Raw genomic sequence first — 24,770 nt, forward strand, 5'->3', positions numbered from 1 at the left:
AAATATTAAAACCCTTCCCTGCTCGGGGCTCCGCCGCTGAGATCTCTGCGCCGCCTGGCTGGCATCGAGCACCGCAACCCTCCGCGCTGGAGCAAAGCCGGAGCCGCGCCCGCACCGCGCCCGCGCCCGACCAGCCAGGCAGGGACCCTCCGGGCGCCGCAGCCCCCCGATCCCGAACCACCGCGACTTCCCCCGGGAGACCCCGACACGTGGGGGTCAGCTCTCCCCTCGGCACCAAAAGGTGGCAGCAGCCCCGGCTGCTTCACGGAGTGGGGGGAGCTGCTTCCACGCCGCGCTCCGGACGGGGCATCAGGCAGCCCTGTCCCGCCCCCACAACGCACAAAATGGAATTTGAACTGTGGCGGTGACAGAAACGAGTGAGAGGGGAAAGGGGGCAGCCCCCGTTTCTCTCCAGCTACACGATGCTTTGGGAAAGCAAGGGCTGGAGGATGGGGGGTGCACCTGTACTTTTAACTTGACACCGCCATGCATCCCCCGGGGGTGGGGACGAGCGGGACGGTACGGGGGCACGGACAGCACTTACTGAAGAAGATGTACTCGGTGTAGCTGCTCCAGATCTTGTCGTCCCTGTACTGGTTGATGAAGGCGGCGGTGCCGGTGGAGTTGCAAGCCACCATGTGGAAGCCCGCCTCGGAGAGCCGGTCGAAGGCTTGCTCCAGGTAGGTGAATTTGAGGTAGAAGCGGGAGGTGTACTTCTCGGGGGGGCGGTCGGGATCGCGGCTCTCATTGAGGGTCTCTCCGAAGACCTCCTTGGCCAGGGCGATCCTACCGCACACCATGATGCGGGCGACGCGGCGGAACTTGGCGTCCGCCTGGTTGTCCCGCACCGTGGTGTAGGAGCCGCGGTAGCCCACGGTGAGGAAGCCCGAGCGCTTGTCCAGCGCCGCCCGCTGAAGCCGGTCGCTGCTGCCCTGCGAATTGCTATCCTCCAGGTCGCTCTGGCAGCCCTCGTCGTTGAGCGAGCTCTGCTTGGTGACCTTGGGCGATAGCAGCTTCACCAGGTCGCCCAGCTGGAAATACTCAGCCTCCCGCAGGAGCCGCTCCTTCTCGGGGAAGTGCTCGGGCAGCGCCAGCTGCTTGTCCCGCAGGTAATCCAGCACGTACCTGAAGAGGAAGCCGTCGCGGTCGATGAAGAAGCGTGCCCGGCTGTCCCTGGGCAGCTGGCGGGCCGCCGCCGGGCCGCCCCGGCACGGGGAGAACATGGTGGCCAGCGTGCTGTCCGGGACGCTGAGCAGCGTGGAGTGCCTCGTCACATACACCTGGCCTCCCACGTTCAGCTCCACCACCTCGGGGAACGGCGAGCCCGACGGCCCCGATACCATGTCGCTGATGGGCAGGATGCTGCCGCCCGCCTCCTTCAAAGCCATGGCTGCGAGCGGGCGGCCGCGAAGGAGGGTCTCCCTCCTAAAAAAGCCAGCCTCCCTCCACCCCTCCTTCCCCTCCCCTCCCCTCCACCCACACCTCCCTTCCTCCTCCTCCTCCTCCTCCTCCTTCTCCTCTTTCTCCTCCTTCCCCCGCCGCCCGGCGCGCCCGGAAGCGCCTGGACGGAGCCGCTGCTCTGGCGCCCTCCGGCACGGCGGGCGGGCGGCACGACCCCTGGGACGGGCTGGGATGAGCTGGGCTGGGCTGGCCCGACCCGCCCCGAGGGCACCCCTGCCCCTGCTTCTGCCCCTGCCCCTGCCGCTCCTCCCGGCGGGGCCGCAGCCGCGCTGGGCTCGGGCTAGAGCGGCTGCCAGAGCCGGCTGCCACTTGGCAAAGCGCGCTCGTGCTGCCAGGCTCGGCTCAGGGAAGAGCGAAGCCCCTACCCCAGCTCCTCCCCTCGCCTCGGCTGGCTTGCTTAGCTTTGAAATTATTTATCCTCACTCTGAAATCTCCCAGCCGCCCCCAAATGTCTGTGCCTCTCTTACGTTGTCGCGTCGGTCAACACTTGCAGAGTGCTAGAATAATGGTCGTCCTTCCAAAAGTAGCATCCAGCGTTTTTCCCCATCTTGCGTCTATCAGCATGCCTTTACTGTGAGTGAAGGAAGCATTTAATTGAGGGCACAAAAGAAAGCCATGTTCAACTGTGCTGGTGGCACAAATCTAATGGGCCCTGGTGGGACACAAATGCTGTATTTGATGTCGTGAAGCTTTGCTGTGGCACGGCGCACTGGGATCTTCATTTTCAGAGAAGCTTGGCATGCTCACTAGTTTGACAATAGAATTGGGTTGATTCAGAGCAGAAAAAAAGTCAGCTGCCATTAGGATCCAGATAACAGACACTGATTTTGAACATGTTAGTGTTTGGATTCTTGACTGTGAAGCAACTAAATTTGTAGTAGAGTTTTTTAATCTTATTTGTTTCTACCGAGAGCCACAGCTCACCTGCATCCAGATTTTTGATGCATATACTTTCAGGCTGTGCTGATGGAATATATTATAGCCCAGACTTGTGCCTATATGTAGGATAAGAGATGTACAATTGCTCTTGCCAGTAAAATCTGAGACCTAAATCTGACTGCATTTCTCTGACTGCATCTTACTAGATCAGTGCTGGATCTAAATGTGACTGTTATGCTGGGTGGTTCATGCATGGGAACAATTTAGCTTTGTTTTTTTTATAACGCTCTAAATGTTAATGGTTCAACCCTTAATTGTGCCACACTGAGCCAGGAGCCCAACTTGTTCTTCATTTAAACAAGAGTCACTTCAGACCTGGGGGTAAAAATTATCATTTTGCAGGCAGATACAGCTGCAGTCTGTCACTTCCTCACTAGTGTACTGTGATCAAGATGAGGGGTCATCCAAAGCTTGATAAGGCCTTTTAAACCACTAGTGTAGACTTCTCTGCTTTAAAGCAGTAACATACACATCCACAGCACTTCATCCAGCCTCTCTTTCAAGGTGGGACAAATCTGTCCATGGTGCTACTTTCCTCCCTCCATTTGCTATACACTAAATCTGTGTTGAGAGAGAACTCCTCTAGCTTTTACATGATTAGTGTTAAGGGAGACACATCCACTAGCCACCCATTGGATCAGGAATTTTTGCCAGACTGAGAAAAGACTCCTGGACAACTAGATGTTGTTCTTCAAACATGAATTATGTGGGAGTGAAAGGGCTTGTCACAAAGAACAAATGTGCAGGAAAGATTTCTGCAGTGCATTTCCTTGACCACTTACTGAAACCAATTAATAGTTTTGAAAATGGAAATAACTGTAAAAAACTAAATAAAATTCTCTCCTTCCTTGTTTATTTTGTGTGAAATGCAGAAAACTCAAAGGTCAGAAAGGTCAGAAAAAACATTCAAAGGTCAGAAAAACCGTTGGAACTGCTAGGCAACAGGAAAGCCCAGCATCAATGTTTATTGACCATTTTGTCATGTGTTTCTCTAAGTTCAAATCCTTAAGACACGAGAGGAGATGGTTTTCATTGTCCTGTTCATTTCTGTAGGAGATATTATTTCTCCTGAGGACTCAGTTGAAAGGTTTCTGCTGATTTCTAAGAGGACAGATTTCATGTCCACCCTCTTCTGTGTAATATGGGATAATAGTTTGCCCATGTGTAGTACAACTCATGCCAGAGCATTACATGGCTGTGATGCTGCAGCATCACACTGATGAGCAGCACTGAGCTGCTCCCATGCCATATGTGGTGCCATTAGCAATGGGACAATTGCTTTTTTTTCTCCTCTTCAGAAGGCCTGGCCTCAGAAAAACTGTATCTTAAACCTTCTCTTTGGTGACTTGTGTTTCTAAGGATATGTAATCTAAGGATACATAGTTTGGCAAAACAGAGTGAGATCATTTATCACATAGAACTACCAGAGTTCGGCAGATTGCACAGAAGTCATCCATAAAGTAAATATTAATGTATTACTCAGGAAAAGAAGTTTCTTCTGAGGATTATCAGGTAAAGAAGGGAGAATCAGTGCTACATTCTTCCTAGTCTCAACATTGCCTGAGGCACTTGAAAAATCCTTTTACCAAATGCTTGCAGACCCTTCTGTATTAAGCTCCCATATGCTGCCTATTATTTGGTCAACTCATGGTTTCCTCTGTGAATAAGTATATATCAGGCCAATAACGTCTGTCTTTGAGTTGATGAAAATAACCCATAAAAATTCCAACGGTCATTTTTCTTGAGAATAGGCACAGAGAACATATTTGTGCTCTTTGGAGTAAGAAACATCTACTTACAGGTTTACATTGTGTGTAGTGCAGCAGCATCCTGGAGTGCTATTTGAGTGAAGTCTAAGGCCAGTACAATGAAAACAAGTAAATCTTTAGGTACATAACTAAATGTAAAGCGGAGGGGAAAAAACATCCGCAGATGAAAATCTACCTTGATCTGTTTCCTTATCTGTGGGAGTGTTTTGAGATAGGGCTGAAAAAGTCATGTTAGTGAGAATGTCTTTTGGAGGTTCCCTTAGGCAGGCACACAGTGCAAGCAGCAGGCGACAACACCAACTCCCCTTTTGGAAGCAGCCTGGAGGGGCACAGGCAGGACAAGTTCCTCAGATAAAAAATTTCTTTTCACTGTAGTCTTTCCTGCCCTGGAGTCAGTCAGTGTGCTGGTTTGGCCAGGCTATGTGATAAATCTAGACTTAAATGAGAGGATCATGCTGAGAGAGGGGGAAATGACAGAAAGGAAAGTCAGGAAGATCATCCAGACTACATCATGTAGATCACCCAGGTCATTCTTATAAAAAATTCATGTAGATAAAAGTATGCATTTACTGCTGCTCAGACTGTCCAGTTCTGAAATGGAAATTAGGATATCAGGAATTAATACATTTACTTGGCTTATTGCTCGGTCAGATTTTGAACTGATTTACCTAGCTAAAGATAACCTTTTTTCATTTAAAAAATGTTTCTGTATTCTCTTGTGAAGTTGTATTTGGTAAAATCTAGTAAATAGAACATTTAGCATTTCTGAGAAGGAGAGAGGTGGAAGCGAGAGTTTCCTTCCCAAGAGACTTGTTTTAAAGTCTCACACACTGCAGCATCATTTAAAAAAAAAATCATTCAGTAATACAATCCAAGGTGATTGGATAACATGAAATGAAGGATACATAACCACTTTTCAAATTATAATTGTAAAAAAAACCTTATTTCTCTATGAAATGAACAACCAAGTGGAAGATAATATGTAGGAGAAGAACAAATACTCATTAGGCACTTTAATTGGAGGTTCTTAGAGAGAGAATTATAAAAAAATTCTGTAATCCCAGCGAGTGAATAAATTAGGTTAACTTTTTTAATAAGGAGGAAATTCTTCTGGTAGGCTCCCAGTGAAGCCAAGGGGACTTGGTCCTTTGTCCTGAGTTGCAGCATGAGAGAGGAAGAGTAGCTCATCATGCAGAAAAAGTTCCAGATGATTACTATGAGCAGGTCTGCAATAATTGCACAAATCACCTAGTAAGAATTTAAGATGATTATGTTGTCTTTCAAAAAGTCATCAGCCCAAAAAACTGACATTAAAATTGTAGACGAGTTTGAGAAGCTGCCAGCAGAATCATATTTCTAAGGCTGCTGTACTCTGACTCAGTAAGCCTAGAAGTCTTGGCCACTTTCACAATTTCTTCTCTCCATTTGGTTGTCATTTCTGTCATTTTCACAGTTATTATTTTCCTGTTAAGAACTCTTAGATCTTACTTGTCCCTTTATATCTTATTCTTTGTTGGCAACAAAGCATCATTCTAAAGAAATGGCTTTTCTAAAGACTCTGAGCTGGTCAATTTTCTAACAGTCAACACTTCAATATGTATGTTATGTTTGTTCCTTATTGGCTCATTCTTCACATTTTCCTTCTGGCCCCAAAATTCATCCTTTTTAAACCTTAGAGGTGTTTATATGTAAGGTTTCATTATTCCGAAAGTATTGGAATTCTGTCTTAAACAATTTTAGAAATGTTTGTATTTAGGTAATTAATTCTCGGAGTTAAGCAGAAGCACTCACATGTAAAGTTAGTGCTGTGGGAATTTGTACGTTCAGGACCTAAACAGCGCTGTATACATTTACATTATTATTATAGATTATTTAGTTGCACTACTGGGACTAAAATCTGAAGAAATTGGCATGCATGCCTGATTCTGGGAATGGAGGAACTTTCTTCTTCAAAGTCCATTGTAATTCATAGCTCTAATTTAAGTTGCGCTTGAAACATAGCAAGTAGTAGTAAGATCTCAAAAACTATGTGTTCTCAGGAAAAAAGTTTTGGTGAGAAGTTTTGTCAGTCAGGTTAATCAAGAAAGAATTTAGCAATTCTTACTTCCCAAGAACTGGAAGTTTCAGTCACTAATATAGTTAATGTATCCTTTTTCTGACAGTATTTACTAAGGTTACCACTGTGAAGTCAGCTCCATCATACTGTGGCTTAAGTGATTTGTTTGAATTATTCATGACAACAGCTGCATTAGCTTTACCTGACAAGTTCTTTGGGTCCAGAGTCAGTCACTTATGAAAGTTAAAATAAAGCCTGTGCTTTCATACTGTAGCAGTTTGGAGTATTCCCTACACTACACTACAATAGCAAAGCAAAAACAAAAGAAAGAACAACCCCAAGAATTATAAACTAATCTTGCTTCATTAGAATATCTCAATTGTATTATTTTATCTAAAAAAAAAAGAGAATAATTTGATTTTTTATGTTATTTGATTTGTTCCTTGAAGAATGCACAATTTCTTTTTCATCATTAAGTTTAGCACTCAGAATTAGCATTCTGAAAGTACTTAGTTCATAGTTCCTTTTCAGGACAGAAATGTGTCTTTTATGTAAATTTGCACTAACCTAAATTTAAATTCTAACTCCGATGTATCAAACTCTACATTTAACATATTCTGCCTAAAAACACCCCCATAGCAAGAGTCTGTTAGCTTGCTGTTAATTAGGCCTAATAGCCTGAATAGTTATGCAAGTTGTATCCCAAGTATGACAATGACATTTTTCTCACTTTTCTCAGTGTAGGCTGTAGTTAGCATTTGAATGTACTATTTTTTCCTTCTTCATTCATTTATCCTTTCCAAAAAACATCTTTTAAATGTTGATCAATGTGAAGTCATTTCCATAGAAGTGCTGCTTATTGACGTTCTGCTCAGCTGCTCATTTCTTTCTCACTCTCAAGCAGCAATTTCCCAGAGTCTGCTAAAATGAACAGCTTGATGGAACAAACATATATATCTGCTATGATATGATTTACTTATAGTAAAGCTAGGCTGTATTTCATTAATACCTGGTTCCTGAATATTGAAGCATATAATATGTTCATTTGCTATAGCAACAGCTTTTATGTAATTACGCACCTTTTTCTAACATCAGAACATGGAATCTCATGTTATCTTGCTACCACTTCTTTATGAACCTAAGTTGAATGAAATACAGAAACCTCAGGTACTGATAGGACACAGGTGTAGCAGTACACACTTGTGCTGGTGCAGCTACAGTCTGACTGTAACTGTTTTGTCAATAAAGATTTTGATTTTCATGTATTTTTGATAGAGTCTACACAGTCAGCTCCCTTTGGCTTCAGCTTGTGTTTGTGGTGCTCGGGAGTTCTAATAAGTAGGCACTTAGTGTCTGAATGGGTATGCACAGGCTAGCACACAGAAATTAATGCAGCAGTGTTTATTTTGGGAGCTCCCTACAGTAGTGCAAATTAGGACTCCTCTAAAACCAGTATAGATTTTCCCTGTTTGCTCTAGGTTATCTAATATTGGACTAGATGATCACAACAATCTTTTCCACCTTCATTATGGGGAAAAATTTCAAAGAAAATATAATATACGATGCATTTCCATCTTAAGATTATGCTTGAGTTTTTAAATGCACAAAACTAAGAAATGTCATTATTCTAGTAATATTCTAGCTTGCCATATTGTATGTCTATGTTTCTGTCGACTAAGTGAAAAAGGAAGAAGAAATGTCAGGCATGGCTCTTATTCTGCAAAACACTTAGGGTCAGATCTATAACAGAATATTCAAGAACCTATCCTGATTCACAAAAGTTAATATGAATGAAATCCCTAAACAGGAGGTGCCATTTTGGCACTGGACATATAAATATTTTTGCAATCTTTGAAGAGCCCCATTGTTTATGATGAGAGTACTGACTAATGTAAAGGTGTTCACATGCAATGCAGGATCAAAGATTATACTGTGTCTTTGCTTCTGTATCACTTATACTGCTGTTTCTATAGCATAAAACAACATTTATATAAAACATAAAATAATTATTCATAATGCCTTAGAGCTTACTCTCTATTCATGTCATTCTGCAAGACAAAATATCATAATGAAATACAAATATTTGTTTGTAATTTCCGTATATTTTTTCTTCTTTCTTTATGTACTTCTTATTTTCTTCCTAATGTTCCATTCTAGAACCAAATCAGAATACAAAGATATAATTTTTTGTCATGCAGGGGGCTGCATTCACAAAAGAAAGTTGTAGAGGCTGCAATAATGATAAATTAACGATAGCTAAAAAGAAAAGGTATGAAAGTGTCAAGGGTCCAAAGAATAACACAGTGAATTAACACATGGGAATGAAAAAGTCAGTAGTACTAATAGCAAGGTACATTTGATTTTGCAGAAAAACAAATTGTTATCACTATCAAAATAATATTATTAAAAACTGTAAAGAAAAATAATGAAGTAAAATTCATAGTGGTAGCCACCCAAAGGATTTAGAGATGTCTGCCTCCCACATTTTAGAAGACAATAAAAAAGGAAAAGTCATGAAAACAGACAAAAAACAGACACATGAACACAATGCAGTTAAAGATGCATTTAGGTTGAAATGCTGTACCACATTATTTTCCCTTAAAACCATGATACCATGTTGGTGGTTTGTAACTGTTCTATGTTGCAAACAACAGAATTTTTTTTTTTTTTTTTTTTTGGCTAAAGAACAAACATATTTACAGGCATATATTTAAATATATATTTTCTTTATGATTAAGTATGGGACATAAAATGCTGTTAATGACCTGTACATAACTACTTCACTGTTACAAGTTTTTTTATCAAAATAGACAGTTGTACTATATCTATTTAAAATATATCTCGATCTTAAAAGGAAAGAAGGCAAAACTACAGAAACTCGTCATATTTAGTCTCACAAAATGAAAGCTGAGAGGAGTGCAATTACTATACATGACTGTAGTATGAAATCCTGAATGACCATGCTGACCAAAAGTCAAATAGGTTTACACTGATCACAAATAAATTTCTGCCGGAGACAGGAAGACCCATCATATTTTATTGCTAAAGTCAAAAGTACAAAAAATAAAATAAAACCTGAACCAAAACAGCCTCAGAAAAGCAACCTTAGTTTGTTTTAAGATGTTTCTAGGAAGTAATGAAATAATGTATTTTATCTGCTAGTCTTCTCTCATATTCCTTGTGTCTACATTTGTACTATAGCACCATGTGAGGACACAGAACTGTCATGGTTGAATTTCTGGTCACTGCCACTGGTTCTCCTGGGGGACTTCCACCTCCCTGGCACCTGCTGTAAGGGAAAAGCCAACGGGGAGATTCTGGAGGGTGTCAGGGATAAGAACTGTTGGGGCTGGGACAGCAGTGAATGGGAGCCATAACTGTAATGATGCTGATACAGAGGAGTCCAAGATCTTGCAGGAAATTAAGAAGATGAGTAGCCCTGGATCTCATGACAGAGAGCTCTGACTTGCTCAGGAAAGACTTAAGTGGGAGGCAGTTCTTCTGGAAGCCAGGCCCATAGAAAAAAGAAGCTCAAAAGGTCTGGAAGGCCTTTAAAGATAATCTTCCTAAAGCACAAGAAATGCCTATGTAAAAACGGAAAGAAGTCTAACAAATTGGGTAATCTTATGAAGAACAGTAGAATATTATGGACATAACTTAAATCTGGTTTGAAGATTACATTAGGCAGGCTATTAAAAATAACAGATATAGATTAGATGAAACTAGTAGAAATGTGAAATAAGAATCCTTCCTTATGAGCAGCAGCCCTAAGAATGAGACTACTTCATCCCTTTTCACTTTGGAGTAGAGAATTTAGAGAAGGGTAAAAAAATGTTGTAATACCAGCATAAATGAGCCAGCAAATTCATTGTGGTGAGGAGGTGTTTGAGTTTTCCTTCCAACTGGTCTATGAGAAAACACAGAGAGGAGTCAAAGCATTCCCTTCTTCATGTTTTCCCATGCAGGTGTTCATGTAGGATGTAGGCATTGATTTGCTTTGCTTTGTTACTTGAATGAAGAACAGTGGTGACCTGGTCATTCCTAAGTCTGCAGTGTCATTCAGGGTTGAATTTGAATTGGTCTGAGAGAGTAAACTAGTTACAAAAATATGCTGTATTTCTCCTTCTCCCAAAACAACAGCTCGAGTGTGAAATGGCTGAGTAAATGAAAAGGCATATGGAAAGGTCAAGAGAGCTGTAGGAGTAATGGGAGATTTTCTTAACCTAGTCATGGATTTGAGAGACTCAAGTGGAAGAAATGAAGCTGGTAGTATACATGTGGAGATAAAACACAACTGCTATTTTCTACATCGTAAGTTTCAAAATACTTTTAGCACAAATGCTGCTGAGAATGACAAATCCCACAAATACGGAGAAAGAGCAAGGAGGATGTCAAGCATAAAGATGAGATTAAAAGAAAAAATTGAAGTGAAACAGAGATGTGTCCTATTAAACATCAAACCAGCATGTTTCAGGAACTAATAATTAAAATCCAATGCATTGAGGTACAAGGGAATACAGAGATTTCAATTACTGAACACACTAAAGTGTTTCAAGCAGGTAATAAAGGTAATACAAATATCAGCACCAATAAAGCATTAACACAGAATTAAGAATATGGCCAGCTAATTTTGGATTTGACTAATAAATGTTGTTTTAACATTGGTTCCAGTTTTATGAAGTGCACTTTATATTATAAATCATGAAACATTAAAGTTGTTGCTCATTCTTCCATCTGATGGGAACTGGAAATTGAGGGATCATATTTCTGAAACCCATAAAATATTAAAATCTTCAAATTACTTTTTAAAAAATAGTTTATTTATTTATTCTCTGTGTATGTTGCAAAGGCACCTTAGACCTGTCATTGACAGCCTGTGTTCTGTTGGCTCCTGGGATCACCAAAAGGGTGAGTTCCATCTGAATATAAGGAAAAACTTTGTTTTGACAGAAAACTGAAACAGGTTGCCCAAAGAAGTTATGGAATATTGAATATCTCCTTCTCTGGAGATATTCAAAACCCACTTGGATGTGATCCTGTGTAACCTTCTATGAGCAGACCTGCTTTAGTGCAGGGCTTGGACTAGATGATCTCCAGAGCCCACTTCCAACCCCAACCCTTCTGTTTTCCTGTGATTCTGTGACTAAGGTAAGCAAAATTACTTCCGTGAGGTTGAAATTTATTACATAGTAGGACATAACCCCTTGCAGGTGATGCAACTTTAGGTGATGCTAAAGTTGAAACCACCACCTTAGCTGAATATAGGATCTATTTTCCTCACTACAGTTGCCTAATTTTATATCAGAGATTTTTATAATGAAAAATTATTAAGTAAGCACCCCAGTTCTGTTGTGGGAGTTTTGCACCACTTGGGTAACTACAGTTACTGTAGCATCAACTCTGGCAACTCTATGCAGGAGAATCTGTTGGACAATTCTTCACTGCTCCCATCTGTACTTGCAAGAATGTGATATGCAGTTCTTTACAGGTAGCATAATTTAGAGTAGTTCAAAGGCAGTTTAAAATGTGGAGTTGCCTACATGAACCTGAAACTGACTTTAGTTCTCATGTGTTTTAGTGTTGTGCAGCAAATGACTGCTGTTTGCAGTAACTGAATTGGTGAAGGAAGCAGAAAAAACTTCAGTAAAATTTTATGGATTATTTTTTCAGATTGTGACCTACATGAATACTTACATGCTTTTCTTGATTTAATTTCCATCTACCAAGCTGATGACAGGTTTTACTGGCACGTACAAGTGCAATGTCACCTTTCCAAAGTGATGTTTTTAAGATGTATGATAGATAGGAAAAAGACAATTTTTCTAAGGCACAATATGACAATGGAGCATATTCTAACTATTTAGCCCAGAGTCTGTACTGCATGTAAATCAGAGGAGAATTCGGCCTATGGGACCATGCTTATCTCTGGGACAAAAAGCACACCTTCATCAGTAATGTTAAACATGCAAGGAGTGTGGCCAAATTTTGCATGTGTGGAAGGAGTATGTTCTCAGCCAGTTTATTCATCTTTTAGGCATTGTGTTGTAACATATAATTAGATTTCTACTACATAGCTAATCATAGAGAGTGTTTTTATATGAGGTAGAGAGGCTGGCTGCCATCCAAGCATTTTTACTGCATTAAAAGTAAATTTGTTGATAGTGTTATATTTATATTAATAATAGCTGTGGTTGAGAGTGTTCTAGCTGGGAGATCGTAACACTATGTTTTAACAGTCATATCCAAAGGGTCAACAACTTTAAACACTTCTATTTGAAAAGAGGTCGAAAAAAAAATACCTTTTGTCTTTTTGAAAGCTTCCCAGTTTAGTTTTCTTATGGTTATTTTTAGTGTTACCTCTATTAGTTCGGTGATGATAATGCACTCAGGACATACATCAGAATGGACACAGGCCAGAGGAGCTCAGCGTTGAGGAGAGGTAATAAATTATATGTTAGACCAAATGTATTCCTAATACAGCAGTGCACCAAATACGTTTTTGTATTGATGGGTAATGTAATACTCCCTAAAGAGCTGATTGAGACTACCTGATCATTGGGAGGCATATTTCTAGGGAAGAAAGTGATTGCTTTCAATATAATGGAAATCTTGGAAGAAGGCATCTTTGTGTTCCACTGATCTGTAAGAGTAACCATGTAGAAACAGAAAGGGAGAATGCAGCAAATTAGGTCAACGGAACAGAGATTTTTATCTTAGAAACTTAAAAAGCAAAGAAATTGAGTGAAAACCTAGCTTCCCTGAAATCAGCTACAGAACTCTCATTTACCTGATACAATTTTGCCTGACAAATCAGAGTTTATCTCAACTAGAACTCTGATTTAAAAAGAAAAATCTAAGTAGACAAATTCATTGTTATTATAATGCAGAACAATAATCTAAAGTCTTTAACCCTGGTATGAAATAGCTTGTTTTCCCATCCTCAGCCTTTTCTAGACCAATGCTGGCTTCAGGGGATTTGTTACACTTGGATGAAATATGTGAGACAAAAAGCTCAATGAATCATGCAAAAAAGCAGTGAAAGTGCTAGGAGGTGCAGAGGGAAAGATTGCCTGTTAGAGAATTAAATAGAAGGGAGACTAGAAAGGAATAATTTTTTGAACACGTAAACATATCACCAGAAACAAAAACCTCCAGCTCTACAAAAATATACATTAGAGATTTAAACTAATTTTAAATGCTGTTTTTTTCCTGATGTTTTCTAATAGAGGTTTATATTTGATCTATACCTATTAATAATGAAATCTTCCCATGTTAAGAAGCTGTACTGGACCTTTGTACTCCTTAAATCTCTCTTAAAAATTCCAAATTAGGTGTGAGACAATAAAATACTGTGCATTTTTGTGAATAATGCCATAGACTACATTTTCTAGTTTTTTTAATGAGATCAAAATAGAAGTAATCTTCTTCTTCAAATGAACAGTGAAATGCTTTCTCCATGGGTCAACAATGTCCCATTGTTTTGTTATCACCTGTATGCTTTAGGCAAATATTTCATTTCCTATTCAGTTGCTATACTGCACTGGTTCATTATACAGAGAGTTGTCTGAGATAGGTTACGTTTATATTCAAATGTCACACTATGATTCATTTTTTAAAAGATCCTTCGATAACACTAAATAGCCTGATTAGAAATATATCATTATGGTATGTTATGTCAACCAGATCTTTATAAGGCAACACTGAAACTGCCTTTAATGTTTATCTTCAGTGATGTCCAGAAAAAGAGACTGAAGCCAAACATGGTCACGCCAAGAGTGGAAATTTGAGGAGTTGTCTTCCTTTATAATAAACACACTCAGTTGGGTGCACAGCTGCTAACTAAGGAGCCAAAGCTCTAGCTTCCTGTTACCTGGGAGAGTCTAACTACAAAACCAAACCAGACTAACTTTCAAAACTACAAATATAGGGCCAGGATTAATTTAGGCATGGTCCAACATACTCAGTCTAAAACAACATTGTGTCCCTAGGCAGGGGGGATATTATATACAGATCCAAAGGGCTATTAAATGAAAATAAGGTACTGTGCTTCCAGGGGTATTTACCTTCAAAATCCTAACTGACCTCATTTACCTGATCTCCTTTTAAAATACCATTTGGAAAAAAAAAAAAAAAAAAAAAAAAAAACCAAAAGCATACCAAGCCAAACCCAGGCTCTTCTTAGAAATGAAAGTTTAACACATAAACAGAAAAATTTCCCTTTTAAGTCCAACTTATGTAGCAGATCTCATTAAATGAAGATCTAGAAAATCAGGTAGAAAAATACTATATATGCGTCCATCTTCCTTGTTATAAAAACTAACGTTATGATGAACTAGGAAGTAAAACTGTCTTCACTGTATTTAGATATTGTAATTGCACCGCAATTTCCTCCATTTTGAAATATTTTAAGACAATACAGGAAAAAGGTTTTAAAAAAGTAAAAACTGAATTTAATTAGTGTCTAGTGAGTTGCCAACATTCATGGCCCAGTCATTCCAATAGGAAGACCCCTACACCAGAAGTTTGAAAAAGGTTTCTTTTGCTTTGTGTGCATCATAAGATTTTGCCATGGGGCTTAATATCTGATCATTAAATCTGTATTTTAGATTAAATTTGTCTTCCAAGTTTGCTGATTAAATCTCTTCTTTTTATCTTTCATTTTTCTGTCCATTACTTCCTATCTTTTTTTTCCATTTTTCCTAGTTTAGGATACTGTTTTCCATAAATACTTAAAAATGAAAAGTTTGATTATTTTGCATATGTTGTACTGCACAGAAGAGGGTGGGCAAACCAATTAAAATCTAAACATGGCACTCAAAGATAATAGTATGAACTGAGTATATTCTTGCCCCAAAAGCAGATTCTGCATTCATTCTCAGTATACAGGTAAATTTAAATTTTTCAATCAAGTTCAAGTATCAGTCAAATAATCAATCAATCATCAATGAAATGATGACTGAATGGTATAAGATGATAAGCAACAGGAGGATGCATGAAAAAATGCACAAGATCCTTTCTGCATTTTCTCTGGTTCCTGCCTTACCTGTTCTCCCATTCTGTGCCTTTTTTGCTTTCTCTCCCCTCTTCCCCCTGACTGTCTTCTCTGCTTAATTTTCAGGGACCACACACTTTTCTATGGAAGTGTCAGGAGATGTTCTTTAGAGGCAACAGGTGAAAATACTGTTTTTCTTGCTTAAAAAATTTGATAAATTGGTTTAAGAGGGGCAAATCCTTCCTCTGCCTCTCCACCTAGTTTTGCACCTCCATTAGAAAGGACAGCTGTCCCAGAAGAAAATAACAAGTTTCTCTTGTCCTAGCACAGGCTGATGTTTCATGACATATGCACAGGAAGTCTGAGAAGCCAAAAACCTTAGCAGATACCTTTTAATGGTCTTTTTTGGGGATTTCTTTGCCTAGTATTTCACCAAACAGTGAGGTATGCAAAATTTCATGGAAGAAGTGGGGAGGGAGTTTCCATGGAAGGAGTGGGGAGTTTTCTCCTTTCTTTATCCCTTGAAGCATTTTGATCAGTTCTGAGTCCTTTGACTTGAACGGTCAGACAATTCACCAGTACGAGACAGAAGTCTTGTAGGAATTCATTAAGTGCCATTGCCCACACTGTCAAACTTTCATATGACATGCTGTAATGTGCTTTTTGTGCACTTTGCTCTTGGGCATCTGCAGAAGAACATCACGTTAAGACAAACTAAGGCAATGTTTGCGTGCCAGAGCTCTGTTTGAATGAGATTCATATACCCCTAATAACTAAAATCACATCCAAAGCATAGCTTGATCTACAGTGATTTTTGGTATAGGGATTTATAGTCACCATGGTTTTGAAAAATGGACAGCACTAAAATAGTATGTCTAAAGTGCTTACATTCTTTTCCTTCATGTTATATCATAAGGTCATGGCAGACAACAGCAAAAGTTCAGGCATCTGTCTTTCGGACAATTTAAAACCTGCATTATAACTGTCACTCTCCAATCAGAGTTTCATTTCCACTGCAAATCAGGTTAGAAGTCCACATATTTTTTCTAATTTGTGCAACTAGCATTAGAGGATACAATTCTTTCTTGCAGTCTGCTCCTCCATATGTTTTTCCTTTATTACACTTACAAAGAAAATGGTTTTCTCAAACATTGTATTAACTCCAGTTTTGTCTCCTATTCTTGCAGACACCTCCAGCTCATCCTGGCCTGTGTTCACACAGCTGCCTCCACTGCTTGTCATGGGACTCCTTGAGGCTGAACATGACTCCAAAGAACAAGCAGGAAAGCACCTGCAGACTCAAGCAGCTCTGATGAACTGCCTGGAAGTGAAAGGAAAACAATTAAATGGAGGAGAACATAATTTGCCCTTTTTCCTAGTTTCTACCATTACATTACGTTACAAGAGGGTTCAGAACTCAGGAATAGATGTTGACCTATGAGAATGCAAGGCACAGACTGTATATGCATTTGCAACTGTGTTGGGGAGGATCAGAGGATAAAAGCAAATTTAATCGTTTTTATTAATTAATCAGCTGCAAATCTGCTTCTTGTAACTGTGTAAGGGTTCTATTATCTGCTTTCTAGGAATCAGCTTCCTATTGGTATTAATGAGAATTATGTGAGCTTAGTTATGATGACATTATTTAGTCATGGAAAAACATTTATCTATTCTAAGTAATCGAACTGTAGTTTTCTAGGACATGCATGTGCCCTTTTTTCAGTAATAGATGCATCTATGGTTTGCAGGAACACTTGCTAAATACAGTGTGGTATTGATTTCAACGTACAAAGTGGCCAATCCTTTTTTTCTTAGTATTTTCATCACTTGGAGCAGCTTGATTCTGATTATGTGTTACACTTCTACCTAATTGAAATGTTCTCATATGGAAAATTTTCTCGTGTAGAAAACAGAACTACAGATGCAAAGTGGGTTTTTTTTTCAGTGACTCATCTATTTCTACGGATTTCTAAAATAAATTGTTATTACCTAGAGTAATTTTTAACCACACCTTATACCTCAAGTTCTGCTAATCTGGAATCTTGATTTCTGCTGTAGATGGATGGGGGGATAACTGATGAACTGATTATTCTGTTGAACTGATTGTTCAACACAGTCAGATAAATTTTTACCAGGTATTACTAGTACAGTAATGGTATTGGGAAAAAGAAGTCAGGATTAGCATCTAACCATCCTAGTGTTTCTTGCTTATTTAATTTGGGAAATGACATCCTCATGAAATCTGTTTTTCAGCCATAAAGGATGATATCTCCCTGGTCCATGGAGGAAATTGTAGCTCTTACATTCCCTTCCTTATGCAGGCGCATGTTTGTCAATCTTCCATCTTGTTCTTAATCAGAGGAAAATTCAGCCAAAAAAATGCAAGACTAAAATCTATTTTAGTCTACTGCAGTGATTAAAAGGTGAAGTTATAGTTAATGGTACTTTGTTTTGAGGAAGGTTGTTACAGCAGCATAAAGACACACACACCTATATACCAAACAGCACTGCCACATCTAACAAAAAAAGCTTGATGCTGCCAGCTTCCTGGTGAAAATCCCTCTTAAATCATAATAAAAGACTAAATCCCTAGCATAATACTTTCTGAAAAGAAAAATACAGCCTGCCAGGATCCTGCCTTAGCTGGGAGGTAAGGAAGATTTCATTCAGTCTTTATCAGTGTTTATGTCCATGCCCTTTCTGTACAGATGGAAATGTAGTGAAGCAGAAGCTATTTGGGAAATTGAAGGAGGCTGGCAAAGACTTACAGCAAGATATGAAAATAAAAGGCTCAGTCCTATGTGCTAGAAATGGCAATGCAAACTAGCTCCAAATCTGGAATGAATCTTTCACTTTTTCAAGTGCTGTTACTTTGTTCATTGTTTGTGGGTTTTTTCCGACAGTTTCCAGTCTTGAATACTCACTAATAAAAGTTCTTAATCAAATGGCTGTCTTATATTGCAGTTGCATAACAAATGGATAGCTGACCAAGGAGAAAGAAAACTAAGATGTCAAATTATTGTTTCTGAAGGTTTGTTGAACTTTTATAAGACTGTTTAATGTGCCAGTGTCAGGGCTGGCTTCTACCATGTATTCTTCTGGCTCCTGTACTAATAATTGTTGTCTCCTGAGGGACTGAAACAGTATGACCTTGGATATTTGTTTTCTATTAAATATGGCATATGTCTGCAGTCTTTCAGAAGTGTGTATATCAATATATTGGAAACCATAATTGAAATAATTAAATGCTTGTGCCCAAACATACATAAGTTCTTGAAGACTAAAAAATTTTGGTTCCATAAAAAAAACCCAAGAAGAAAACCCTCAGATCCCTCTACGCAGGTCTACAGTCTCAAAGTCAGTGCTTAGAAAATCCAGCTAAGCTTGACAGGAAAGCAAGAAAGGAAAGACAACATATGGACATACTACAGTCCTCAAGGTATTAACTTCTCTATGTTCTGCCTTAATCTTCAGCTCTGCCCTTCCTCCACCTTACATGTATTGCCAGAAGGCTCACCCCTGTCCACTGCACTGTAGTGCTGATCCAGGACTCACACTGATGTTTTCCAGAGGAAAGGCTACTTAAGAGTATCTGCCTCTGCCCCTCGCACAGAAACTCTTCTCATCCACTTAGAAGAAGTGAAGGGCTGAGCTGAAATAGTTAAAACATCTTATTGTTATTTAATTTAAAACAAGATGAAATGCAAAATGAACACTTAGTGTGAAATATGTGATTTAGAACAGAGTATCTCCATAGTCCCTTAAGCCCTTCACAATTAAAACATCATGACAGATTTTAATATTTTGGAATCTTTCCCAATACTACTTCCAGAAAAACCTTGAAGTTCAATATATGGAAAAGTTTATAGGTTGTCTAGTCTATTCCATGCCAGGATTATTTTCAATGGTATTATGCCAGTTTTCCAGCTACCTCCAGAGCAGCAGCCTATTTTTTCTCTTTGTCAAGAATAGTATTTTACTGGCAAGAATAGTATGAAAAAAAAAATACTGCAGTAGTTTTGATGGAGGACAGCCAAAAAAAAAAAAAAGGACTGGAGTAAGGGAAAGAAATGGAGAAGAGAGACAATGGAGAAAATATTGAAATAGAATAAAAGGAAAGAAATATGGCAACAGCACAGGAGTATAAATAAGACATTAGAAAGCAAATAGAAAATTAGCAGAGAAAATGGCAAACATCCAAAAAGGAAAGAATTTTAACTGGAAATTGGTTAAAAAAAAGGAAAATAATTCTTTTTAAATCTTAAAATATGTTATGTTGACACATAATTGCCAGGATGAAAGACAAAAAAGATAAGAAAATTTAGTCATCCTTTTTATTTATCCTTTTTTTCCATTCCTTGGTATTTTCTTGCCTGGTACCAATTACATTCTTTGCCGTATTTTTTCCTTTTTTTTTTTTCTTTCTTTTTTTTCCCATGAATAACTTTTTTAGACAGGTATCTTAAGCAGTATTTTTCTAGATTATTGGGGCATTCCCTCACTACTACTTTCTTGCTGTAATGCATCAACCTTCATTATGCCTCAGTGCAGTGATTTATTCATAACATAATGGACACAGTCTCTGGCTATCTGCTATGATCATCAGTTTTAATACATCTCTTTTAAGTGATTTTTTTTTTTCTGTTCAAATAGATGGAAAATAATAACAGGGACTCAAAGGGTGCACAGGACAAAAACAAAAGCAATCTCTATTTCAAATGAAATGAGAATTACTAGTAACTTGCTTACTTTAGAAAATCTGAAACCATAACAGAGTTTTCATTATTAATTTGGGAATTTACAAGCAGCCAAGGATGGGCAATAATTCTGAATCAAACCTTTTCTGTAAAAGTATTAGTTATTACACAGGAGTATAGCTACAATCCAACTTTGTCAATATGTACAAAGACATTATTAGGAACAGCAAAAATATGGACCTTTGCCAAGATATTCAAGATTAAATTGCCAAGTCTTATTTCTCTTAACTATCCTTAAGTGCTCTCTGCTTTGTAGAAATATATTTTTGTAATCCTATGCACAAGGGTGTCACTGTGACCATGAAAATTTTGGTAATTCTTTTTATCTCAGAAAACTTAGAAAAAACTATGTTGTAAACATTCAGTGCAGAAGTTTATATGTACATCTGTACTGCTCTGTCATCAAACAACTATAAAATACTTCACAGTATATGTAGAAATTTAAAATTTGTTTCTTAAAGGCTAAAACAGAGTCCAAAGAACCACCAGTGTCCCAGAGCCATATAGTGACTTGGGATTATCAGATGAAAATTCCCAGGACATCAATTATAGTTGTTTGCTAATACAGACAGACACATCACATCATGTCTTTCAGAGTCCTCTCATACATAAATCTTCCATTTCATTTTCATAGCAATAATATGTTGGCATCTTATCTGGTGGTGTGCGATGAGTTATTTAATAGAAAAGCAAGTATTACTACCACTCTTTCATTTCCAATGGAAAAGCTCGATGTTTGCAGAAGAAATTCTTTCTTTAAGCCCCCAAGTTCATGCCCTCACCTTTAATATTGTAAAATTTCAGCTTTGGTTAGCCTAAGGACATGTTTTGAATATGATATTCTAGTCCTTCTCTAAATGGAAAATATTTCACATCTGATGTCCCCACATTTCATAGCAAAAATTTTGGAAGCACTATCAAAGTTGCAATACAATCAGTATGACTTCTCTAACAGGTGAGATCCACAAATGGGGAATTTTTATTGTTTCTTGCTTGATTACTGCAGATTTTTTCTTCTCTTCAAAAACAGTGGCAACTTAATTCAACAATAGGAAACTCAGTCTCACACATCAGTGCTGGTAGTTCTTTTCAAGACATCATACAAGAAGTTTTCCTTGTATTTTTTATCACAATCAGTGAAAATTCAAATTGGGCCTTCCAAACAACTTTCTCACAATAGATGTCTTACTAAAAGTGATTATTTTTCATACATAACCCTTCTAGGTGAGAGAACCAAATCTGCCATGGTACTGAGGACCACACTGCCTTGGGTTTTGGTGGGGAATGGGCATGAATGAACAGAAATTCTGAGAAGCCTTCCAAGGAACACACTAATCTAAGGTGAAAAAATACAGCAGGTCCTTGAAATATATAAAATAATTCAAATAACATCCTAAGCTCTCAAAACTTACTAGCCTGCTTTGAATATCTGGAAAGTAAATCCTGCTAAATCCCACATATGCCTGCAACCAGATGTGGAGACTATAACAAAGTATAGCATTGATTTTTCGATTATTTTTTTCCTGTGTTATTTTGTTTCTAGTATTATCTTTCTCCTAACATTTCTTCAGGTTAGTATCTCTGGGGTAGTTTCTTTAGTGGTAACAACAGTGGGAGTGCTGCCTCAAGCAGGAAATAGCAACCATTTAAATAACACACTGCTTACAGCTGCTTAGCACAAACCCAGGTAAGATGACATAGTTGTTAAACTCCTCATAGCCATTACAACTTGCCTACATTTATGCTCCATTCTAAATGCTGAATAGAGTCCTCAGGACAAAGCTGGATTGTTCAGCCTGTTGCTTAGATACTACTTTCACTGGCTTCATATGAAAAATCTACATATACAGGCAAATAAACAGAAAAGTTAATAGGCTGAACCCACGAGAGACGAACAAATCACTTCTTTAGTACTATTTTTTGTACTATATTTGGGGATGGAAGAAACAAATGTGGAATACATAGAACACTAACGTAATGCCAAATGAAAACATCTATGCTTTGGTGGGATGCCTCCTCCATGCATAGCTGTATAGAGGCAGTCTGTCCTAATGAAGCAAGTTGTGTGAATCTGTCTTCATTCAGGTCACTTGGTTTATCTGTGTATGTTCTTGCTGTATAAGGTACATAAGTGAATATCCTGTTTGTTGTCTTATACAGGAGTCACTTAGAGTTTGTGACTTTGCAAAACCAGACCAAAATCAGGATCATACCCTAAAGTCAGAAAATCACTTAGTCACATAAAGTATGGGCTTTATTTCCTAACCCAGAGGAGTTACATTTGCAATGGTTCACATATTCTATTCTGAATGCCCAAATTATATCTAGTGAAAACTACTTTACTAAAAATAGATGCTGTTCTGTACAAGTATTAGATTGGTTCCTGCTATGCCATTTCCTCCGTAGGGAAAAAAAAAAAAAAAAAAAGGAAAATATAGAAAGGAAAAAGCAATTTTGGTGTGTATGTGTGTTCTGCTCTGCTAATATCCAAAAATTAATTTGTTAATTTGTTAGTACCAGTAATTCATGACTTGGAGCAGCATGCTCAGCAAACTGGGTGTTATGTGAAAGCTGACATTTAGAACTTCACAATACTGAAGCATTACCTCTTTTTAATTATGGTGACTCTTGTGATACACATCACAAATTATATAGGATTTTGGAGTAATTCCATTCTGATCTGCTCAGGAAAATGAAATGGCTACACAGATTGCTGCTTTTTCCCTTTTGTTATGCTTTTTGTTAATCCCCTACAAGATAAGTGTGTACTTTCATAAGCTTTGCATTAAGAAATAATTGTGAAAGCAACAGAAACAGAGCAGAATTCAACACCCAGATTCAATACCCAATACCTCTTTGCTGAAGGAAGGAACAGATAGCAAATAATTCTGAATTAAAAACCAGTTATGTTTTGTAAACAAGTTTTCTCTCTGAACTAGCTTTTAATTATTTGGTCCTGCCTTAAGCATTATTTTTTTATATCCTCTTGCCATTTAGTTCATATACTTACTGCAAAAATTAAAAAATCTCCCAAGTTATTTAAAATGGCAAATCAATCTAAATATACACATTAAATGTGCTTTTCATCAATTTCCACTATGAAAGAGTATAAGCTATTAGCTCTGTACCATTTCTCTTGCAACTTCAAGATGAATAATTATGTATATATGCCATTTTTTATATTTCTGAATCTGACTTTTTTATCTGGCAGGTACATAGTAACTGCTGACAGAATTACTTGTCTTTACATTTTTTCTGTAAAGAGTTATTGTAACAATAATGGCATTCCATACATTACATACTGTCTCTAGAATTATCCTACAGTAGATTATAATTTTCCAGACATGAGTTTTGGTGAGAGAGATTGAATTGTAATGATTGATTTCTATGTTTGCTTTTATGAAATGAGCTGTGCTCAAGTATTATCAGTATAAATATGCATATTAAAAAAAACCCACAACTTAATCTTCTCACCAGGAATCACATAATATCAGAGGTGATAAGTGTTCTTTGGGTTTGTTTTTCTGTTTAAAAAATATTATTAAATATTGTATTTTTATTAAATACCATACTTGACTTTTTCCCCACCTTTTCCCTAAAATAATGAAGTATTTACAAGTGAGTTTTTTACCTAAAGAAATAGGTGGTTATTTAACATATATTTTCTACTAAAAAACAAGCAAACAAATTGTTTGTCAAGAAAACAGAGACCCAAGCATTTAATCACATCTTTTTACAATTCACAATCAAACCAATCAAAATCACATTATAAATTTTCTATTATGAACCAGATAACATTCCTTAGTTCCTCCCCCTTGCATGGTACAATACCTTCCTTGCCTTTAACTCCTAACTGTCCCTTACATTGTGCCAGCTGACAAAGGGTTGGGGGATGTTTATGCAGAAAACAGTTCTGCTATTTGATGCTTATAGGCTTTCCAGAATAAGGAAAAGGCATTCATGTACCTAAACTCCTTGCTGGAAGGGAAAAGTTTATTCAGCCTTCAGGTCAGATAATCCTGATGTGCCATTGAGATCCCTAATGGTTCAGTGCAGGTACATGGCAGGGCACTTGTCAACTCCCTCCTGGTCAACCCCTGAAGAAATCAAGATGTGCAAAGGCAGGGAATATGTGCTCAGGTCTCATCCTGTCATGGAGTCAGAAATCCTGGAGGTAATCTCTCATAGCAGAGAGGCTGGGCAAGGTTCCCATAGCCCATGATGCAGCTGTAACCTGAGATACCTACTTGAATCTTCCTTCTGAACTTCTCTCTCTAATCAAGAGTTGGATTTTGTCGTAATATAGAAGTATATATCCCATGATAAAAAGCTATGAGAAGTAAAATCATTCCCATGGAAATTATTCTGATATTTAGAAGATCCCAGTGAGAAGGAGCAAGCTCATTATCCCATGCCCTCCCAAGTGCAGGAAGAACCATCACGGAGAAGAGGTTGTTGCAGAGGAGTGCATCATGACTTATGCCCCTCGATATCCTGTTTTAGTGATGGTGTAGAGGTACAGATGGATAGAGGTTTCGAGTGCCTGAAAGAATTATATAGCTGTGGTTCTATTTACTGTTAATTAAAGTATTTTGATATTGCAGGGTAAGATGGTTCTTTTCTGTGTTTAGTATGTGATACAATATATAATATTGGAACTATCGTTAATGCAAGTACTTCAATTCATAACTAATAATCAGTAAAACTCTACTTTTATGCATACGTTATTTACTGAACTGTATTTAGATAGTTAATTAATGTTTAAATACACTACAGAACAATTTCAGATCCTTAGA

The 24,770-nt window shown here is 38.3% G+C and overlaps 1 protein-coding gene and 1 long non-coding RNA gene across 2 annotated transcripts in view; one reads left to right on the forward strand and one right to left on the reverse strand.

Annotated features, from left to right (window-relative positions):
• The window catches only part of KCTD8 (potassium channel tetramerization domain containing 8), a 95,034-nt gene extending 93,596 nt beyond the window's left edge, over positions 1 to 1,438 (reverse strand). The window contains exon 1 of the mRNA XM_050338226.1: positions 545 to 1,438. Within this exon, the coding sequence (XP_050194183.1) occupies positions 545 to 1,388 (844 nt within the window). The 5' untranslated portion in view covers positions 1,389 to 1,438. The remainder of the gene's footprint in view (positions 1 to 544) is intronic.
• On the forward strand, positions 533 to 18,486 carry LOC126651855 (uncharacterized). Its single transcript, XR_007631799.1, has 2 exons — positions 533 to 680; positions 16,405 to 18,486. It is a non-coding gene; the product is annotated as an uncharacterized LOC126651855 (long non-coding RNA).
• The last annotated feature ends 6,284 nt before the right edge of the window (positions 18,487 to 24,770 follow it).

Source organism: Myiozetetes cayanensis, unplaced genomic scaffold (genome assembly GCF_022539395.1).
Source record: "Myiozetetes cayanensis isolate MyiCay16 unplaced genomic scaffold, myiCay2020 scf7, whole genome shotgun sequence".
Lineage (NCBI taxonomy): Eukaryota > Metazoa > Chordata > Aves > Passeriformes > Tyrannidae > Myiozetetes > Myiozetetes cayanensis.